Here is a 7,832-nt window from a genome sequence, read left to right on the forward strand (position 1 = left end):
TCACCGCTGTTGATGCTACCATTACTACTACTATTGTTGTTGCTATCACTATGCTACAACCATAATGACCATGACCACGACTATTACTGTTATTTCTGTTGTTGTTGTTGGTGCTGCTGCTATGATGAATATCACAACTACAACTACGATGAATATCACTACCACAACTACTATGACTATTGTCACTACTAAAACGACAACTACTACTAGCGCAATTACCACCACCACCACCACCACTATTACTATCATCATCATCATCATCATTACTATTATAAAATACTACTATCATAATCATCACCACTATTACTATCATAATAAACTATTATTATTACCAATATTACTAATATTATTTTCATCATTAGTAGTATCATTAGTAATATTGTCAATATCATTATCATTATTACTCTTATTATTATTATTATTATTATTATTATTATAACTATTACAATTACTATTATTAGTATTATTACCATCACTATTATTATTATTATTATTATTATTATTATTATTATTATTATTATTATTATTGAAATAAAAAAAATCATAAACTCATTTTGAATGATAAAATTAAAAACCATAAAAACTCTTATAAAAAGGCAAAGAAAACAAATAAGAAATCAAAAGAAAAAAAAACCAAATTGAAATAAATATTATTGCTACTAAAAATAATCATAAATTTGATTTGAAGGATAAAATTAAAAACTACTACTACTACTACTACTACTACTACTACTATATTATTATTGAAATAAAAATAATTATAAATTTGATTTGAAAGATAAAATTAAAACTATAAAATTTTTGATAAAAGGACAAAGGAAACAAATAAAAAATCAAAATAAAAAGGACCAAACTAAAATAAATATTATTATTATTGAAAAAAGATTCATAAATTTAATTTGAAGGATAGAATTAAAAACTATAAAAACTTTGACAAAAGAGTCGAGGAAAAAAAATAAAAAATCAAAAGTAGAAGGACCAAATCAAAAAACATCATATAAACAAATTAGAATTGAAGGACTATATTAGAAAAAAACATCTATAAAAGAAAGAAGAATGAAATAAGAAATTAAAAGAATGAGGATCGAAATGAAAAACAAAACATATGAAAAATTATAATTGAATGACTATATTGAAAAAAAAAACTTTTATAAAAGGAACAAAAATGAAATAAGAAATCAAAATAATGAGAACTAAAATTGAAAATAAAAAATAAAGAGGACAATGATATACTTTAATTGTCAGGAGAGAGAGAACAAGAGAAAAATAAAAATAAAAAACAAATGACCACTAATGACAGCCTAACCACTACACGTTTACACGCACCGCACCATGTAAAAGAGGAGATGGTTGCGCATCCAGTGAAATGATGAATGACCATATTTGGTCACTGTGTGATGTCACACGCGCTATCTAAATGAGGTTACTCGTTAGTGCGTTTTGAACATGCACCAATATATTTTTGAATAAAAAATTAAAAAGAATACATGAAAATACCAAGATATCCCCCCATGAAATTGTTAATTATACAAAATACATGTGTGAACATACTAAAGTACTCCTAAAAGCAAAACTTCTTTTTTTTTTTCCTTTTTCAAGGTTAAAAATGTGCTCTAGATCATGAAAACCCATAAATATCCCTACCCTAGCTCAACAAATTTTTAATCTCAGAAGCAAAAAAAAAAAAAAGATTTTATTGTTAAAAAACTTATGAAAAATCAAGAAATCTCAATTTTCTTTAGTTATAAATTTTATAGCATTAGAGAGTAAATTTTACTATATAAAAAATGGAAAACACGATTATATCCCAAACAATCTGTTAAATTTAAGGTCACATCACCTGTTGTTCAAGTATTTTCTTTTCTACAGGGTGGGCCAACGACCATCGCATCATCATATTCGTGCACGTGTCAGTGTGTTAGTCTTTCTAAAGTTCTAAACCATATTCTCCAGAAAAAGATTAAGGCCTCTCTATTGGACTACTATCTGTTTCTGTCCCCCCCTATAAATGACCAGGGTTGACTTTAGTCAATGGGGGCATATGTTTCCACTTTTCTGCGCGTGCAAATTTCGCCATGTCCAAGGTTTTTGGAGCGGCAAAAAATTTTATACTAAATTCAAGAAGATTAACAATATTTTTTTTTAAGAGTATATTAATTCAGATATAGTTGATTTGTCTTAAGTGTTATTAAGAAAGGGGTTTAATTTCGATCGGGAGTGAGATCATTCTCAACCAAATTAATAATAATAATAATAATAATGTGCTAATTTTTATAAATTTTGCTAGTTTTATCACCCGCCATGTAACATGGGTAAAATTTTATGTTAATTTTGAATATTATAAAAAATTAATATTGTGAATGTATTTTAAAATATTATAATTTTTTTAATTTATAATTATTTGAAAACACCTCCAAAACATCTTATATACCTAAAAAAGCCAAACAACATCACAACGCGTTAAAACTACTTTAATAAAAATAATAAATCAAATTAAAATAAACTAAATTAAACAAAATATACCTTTCCTACCATGTTTAGAGGGAAAAATATTTTCATTGAATTCCTCTCGAGAAGAAGAATTCATTGACTTAAAAATATATTTTTTTTAAGATTGAACTATGACCAACCAACAACTTCAATGTTTTGTGTAATTTTCTCTTTTCCTCTCAAATATAAGAACATGAAAAATGAGTAAAATGAACCTTGGAACCAAAATCAAAATTCTAAAATTTTTGAGATGGGCCACACTTTGTATTTGTGTTTTACATTATGGTCTTGTCATTTAATTTTATCTTTCTACTATAATTTTCAATATTATCTCATAGAATTAGGTCACAAAAGAATTAAATAAAAAAATAAATATTTAGGAGTGAAATTAAAAAGAAAGATAAAAAAAATGAAGAGTTGCTTCACATAGTAAAGTAGCTAGGTTAAAACCCCATTCTTTAATTAGTAGTTTGTATAATCTTCTAATTATTTTTATGGGCATTTGACAAAACCCAATTGATAAAGGTGGATATAAAGTTTCTTGATAAATAAATGGAGATAAGTACAAGTAACATGTATATTTCTTGAATAATTTATATTTTTAAATAAATATGTTATTAAATTGATACTTTAATTATTTACATTTAACCATGTATGAGAGTTAATGATAAATCTCAACATTTATATAGATTTAAAATTAATTTTTTTTCTTGAATATTAAAAATTAAATATTAATTGTGAATAAAAAAAATTATGATCTCATATTAATAAGAAACTCCCTAATTCACCCCAAATCTGATGGAACAATTTTTTTTTCTCACTCTACTAATATGAAACATGAAAAAAAAATCATCCTAAACTTGCACACCTAGTCTATTTATTTTTTAATAAGATAACTCTATTTTGGATAAAAATTCAAAAACAATAATTAAAGTTGACCTACTTAATTCATGTCTCATCTAGATTATGTAAAATTAACTTGAAATGAAATCTAATTTGAACTATTAGAGTTTGAAAAAATTATAAGTTATTTTATTTATTAAGTTTTTAAAAGTATGATAACTTTTATTTTTAAATGTATTTAAAAATATATTTCACTTGAAAATATATCAAAATTAATGATTTTTTAGTTTTTTTATAATTTTAATATACTAATATGTAAAAAACATATGAAATAATTATTATAATATATTTTTAAATAAAAATATATTTTAAAAAACACTCTACGTAAAAAAACAAAACACATAAACCCGGCCGGGTGTAATAGCTATGGGTTTAGCATGCCTATCTTGTCTCGATTTGACTGAAATAATGGAAACTTTCATTAATTAAAATCAAATACACAACAGTGTTATGTTATGGAACTTGCAGTTACATTTGATTTGAGAAGCATGCAGGGCAAATAAATCCTCCACGTGTCAGACAAAACATGCTGTGAAATCTACTAGCAGCCAAAAACACCTGTCTACGCTCTAATTTTCCTCTTTCGAGCCCACTTTGCTTATTAAAGCGGCAAAGCTAACTACTACTAACAAATTTCACATCTCTCTGTTGTCTCAATGTGCAAGTAAGAGATCTCTCTCACCTCTATCGAAAGTAAGGAATTTTCCGTAGAAGCACGTAAGGAATTTTCTACTTTCCGTGCATGTAAGAATTACAAGCATATTGAGCTTGTTTGCGTGTCAATCGTTTGCTTGCTAGTTCCTTTTTCTCGCTCGAAGATTCATCAAAAAGAGTGGAATAACGGGTGTCTATATCTTGTGTTTTGGTTGTTTATAATAGTTATGACATTAATGTGGATATATACTTAGGGGGCGTTGATTTGTTCTCATTTTCTTTCTGGAAAAATTAAAGGGGCACAATTGAAGATTAGGCCACAAAATGACTAAGGGAGAGAGCTTGCGTTTTAGCGAGTTATTACCATTCTCGTGCTTTAAATCTCAGTCTAGTGAAAATCATGCTCGAATTGGGCAAAAGGGATACTCTAGGGTGGTTTATTGCAATGACCCTGATAATCCAGAGGCTATTAAGCTTAATTATAGGGGAAATTATGTATCAAATACCAAGTATACTGCGCTTAATTTTATTCCAAAGTCTTTGTTTGAGCAGTTTAGGAGGGTTGCAAATTTTTACTTTCTTGTTGTAGCTTGTGTTTCATTTAGTCCTTTAGCCCCCTATACGGCACCTAGTGTTGCTGTACCTCTGCTTGTGGTGATTGGAGCCACCATGGCCAAAGAAGGTATCGAAGATTGGAGGCGAAGAAAGCAGGTAACTTTGCATTTTCTCTCTCTCTCCTTTTTTTCATTTCCTTGCACCATGTGGTTGTTGGTGTGCTGTGCATTTCTTTGTGCGGGCTTTAATGATGAAGTGAACTCAAAGTTTTGGTTCCCCTGTTGAGAAATTGCTGTCTGCATAGTCTTAGACTATCTAAGATTTATTCAGACACATGAGTATAATTTGTATAGGATATGAGGATCAATGACTGTAGAGGCCCTTTTCAATTATGGATTAGGATTGAGAAATTAAATGTTATATTTATCTGTTTAAATTCTAGAAAGCAAACATATACATTTAGTTATAACTGTTAACTAGCTTCATTTGCTTATTTATTATTATTGTTTCTGAAGACTATGTAACTGAGTTTTTTCTTGTTTATCTAGTAATGATATCCTTCTTCTTCTTCTTCTTCTTCTTTTCATGGATGACTTTTAAACTTAGAATCTTGCTTGAGCTCCTTCTTCACCCCTTGACTAACTAAGCAGTGGCCCCAGCACCATTGATCTTTCATAGAAATTGAAAGAAGAGTTGGATATTTATATACTTTGAAAGTGCAACAAGCAGCCTTGTTGAAAAGAAACACATTGCATTTTGTGATGGAGAAAATGAAATAGGGAGAGACTATTTCAGTGGCATTCTAGCTTACTTAATTCCACCCACAAACTTTGGTCCCAAATTCACAGGGGTCAGCTCTTTGGATTCTTTTCCATTGTAACTGGTATCACTAGACAAAAGTTATATGCATAGTTGCAGAATATTTATGAGGTAAATTTTCGGTATATTCTTCCATTGCCTATTATTCTCCTTAAATCAAGATATCAAGAGTTGTATTTGATCTACTTTTGGATCTGTCAGAGAAGTTATGATTATGGCATTGCTGGTTGCTCTGGTGCTAGTTAGTTCCTCGACAGTCATACATGGTTCAAGATTTATATGCATCACAATGTAATAGCTTCTTAGTTACATAGCATACATACATTTCTAAACTAACAGTCCTTTTATAAATACCCTTTCAGATAACAAATTCCTTGCATCTTTTTAGCATTGGTGCTCTGTCAACAAATTTATTATTTAAGACTTCAGTTTCTTGTCATCAGTTGTGCATATTTATATATATAATCCACCATCCTACCCTGCCAGTTTCCACACATAATTTGGGGTGGCATCTGGGTGTGGGGGATTAAATACATGCCTTCAAATGCCTTCATTCAATATGTGCATATTTATATATTTAAACCACCAGTTTATGTAATAATGGGTTGGTTTTTTTTTTTTTTTGCTATTATTCAAACGCTGATTATAAACTTGCATGCTGGCTAAATCCATTTTTTTCTTGTAATTTTCACTTGGTTCATATTTGTTCTCATTCAATTTACCAGGCTCCATCAAATTGTTGTACTGTTATTGCATGTGTTCATCCCTTCCAAAAAACAATTCCTCAGTGATTCATTCATACTAGACTGATCTTTGAATGGTTTCAGGATATAGAGGCTAACAATAGAAGGGTCAAAGTGTATCATAAAAATTCTACCTTCCATGAGACCAGATGGAAGAAACTCCGAGTTGGAGACATTGTTAAGGTGTCCAAGGATGAGTATTTTCCTGCTGATCTGCTTCTGCTTTCATCAAGCTATGAGGATGGAATTTGTTATGTTGAGACCATGAATCTTGATGGAGAGACTGATTTAAAATTGAAGCATGCCTTAGAGGTGACATCCTCCCTACGTGAAGAAGAATCCTTGAAGAAATTTATGGCCATGATTAAGTGTGAGGACCCGAATGAACAGCTTTATTCCTTTGTTGGAACATTGTACTATAACGGATATGATTACCCACTTTTACCTCGGCAGATTCTTTTAAGAGATTCCAAACTCAGGAACACTGAATTCATCTATGGTGTGGTTATTTTCACGGGACATGACACTAAAGTGATGCAGAATGTAGGAGACCCCCCCCCTTCTAAGAGGAGTAAAATTGAGAGGAGAATGGACAAGATAGTTTATCTCCTTTTCAGCATGTTGGTTTTGATATCATTTATTGGATCAATATTTTTTGGAATTGAGACTACGAAGGATTTTAGAGGTGGGAGATTTAGAAGGTGGTATCTTCGACCGGATGACACAACTGTGTTTTTTGACCCCCAAAGAGCACCAATTTCTGCATTTTTTCATTTCTTGACAGGACTTATGCTGTATGGATATCTGATACCAATATCATTGTATGTGTCAATTGAAATTGTAAAGGTTTACAAACCATTTTCATTAACCAAGATCAGGATATGTACTATAAGGAAACCAACAAGCCTGCACAAGCACGCACATCTAATTTGAATGAGGAGCTTGGGCAGGTTGAATACATAATGTCTGACAAAACTGGTACATTGACATGCAACTCAATGGAATTTGTCAAATGTTCTATAGCAGGAGTTGCTTATGGCTGTGGTATGACAGAAGTAGAAAGGACCTTGGCGAGGATAGCAGGTGATGGGCCACTGGAAGCTGATGATACTAGAAACTCAGGAATTCAATCAAGGGATTCAACTTCAGAGATATGAACGTATAATGAATGGACAGTGGGTTAATGAACCCCATTCATATGTCATAAAGAAGTTCTTTCGAATTTTAGCAGTCTGCAACACAGCAGTTCCTGAGAGAAACAAAGAAACAGGTGAAATTTTTTATGAAGCCGAATCCCCAGATGAAACAGCCTTTGTCATAGCTGCAAGGGAGATTGGATTTGAGTTGTTTGAAAGGACACAATCAAGCATATCATTGCATGAGTTGGACCCTGTTACTGGTGAAAAACTTACCAGGTGAGCTTTTCAGGTACAATGTGTTTCTTCATTTCCATCCATGGTAATTAGGATAAAAAATTGTTAAGTTAGCTTGTTCCATCCAAACATAGTCGCCTCTGAACAAATTCTATTGATTTCTGCAATTTGCTTCAAATTAGAGATACTGAAGTTTATTGATTATGTTATCTTTAATTATGCTGAAAACTCATTCATTGGAAGGAAAATTACATCCTTTTTGAGCTGTGTGACATTTGATTCCTTGGTCACCTCC

The 7,832-nt window shown here is 30.7% G+C and overlaps 1 protein-coding gene across 1 annotated transcript in view; it reads left to right on the forward strand.

Moving 5' to 3' along the window:
* The first annotated feature begins 4,021 nt into the window (after positions 1-4,021).
* The window catches only part of LOC133669508 (probable phospholipid-transporting ATPase 8), an 8,018-nt gene continuing 4,207 nt past the window's right edge, over positions 4,022-7,832 (forward strand). The window contains 5 exon segments of the mRNA XM_062089715.1: positions 4,022-4,758; positions 6,249-7,020; positions 7,023-7,289; positions 7,292-7,317; positions 7,320-7,579. Of these exon segments, the coding sequence (XP_061945699.1) occupies positions 4,372-4,758; positions 6,249-7,020; positions 7,023-7,289; positions 7,292-7,317; positions 7,320-7,579 (1,712 nt within the window). The 5' untranslated portion in view covers positions 4,022-4,371.

The sequence above is a fragment of the Populus nigra genome, chromosome 1 (genome assembly GCF_951802175.1).
Source record: "Populus nigra chromosome 1, ddPopNigr1.1, whole genome shotgun sequence".
Taxonomy (NCBI): domain Eukaryota; kingdom Viridiplantae; phylum Streptophyta; class Magnoliopsida; order Malpighiales; family Salicaceae; genus Populus; species Populus nigra.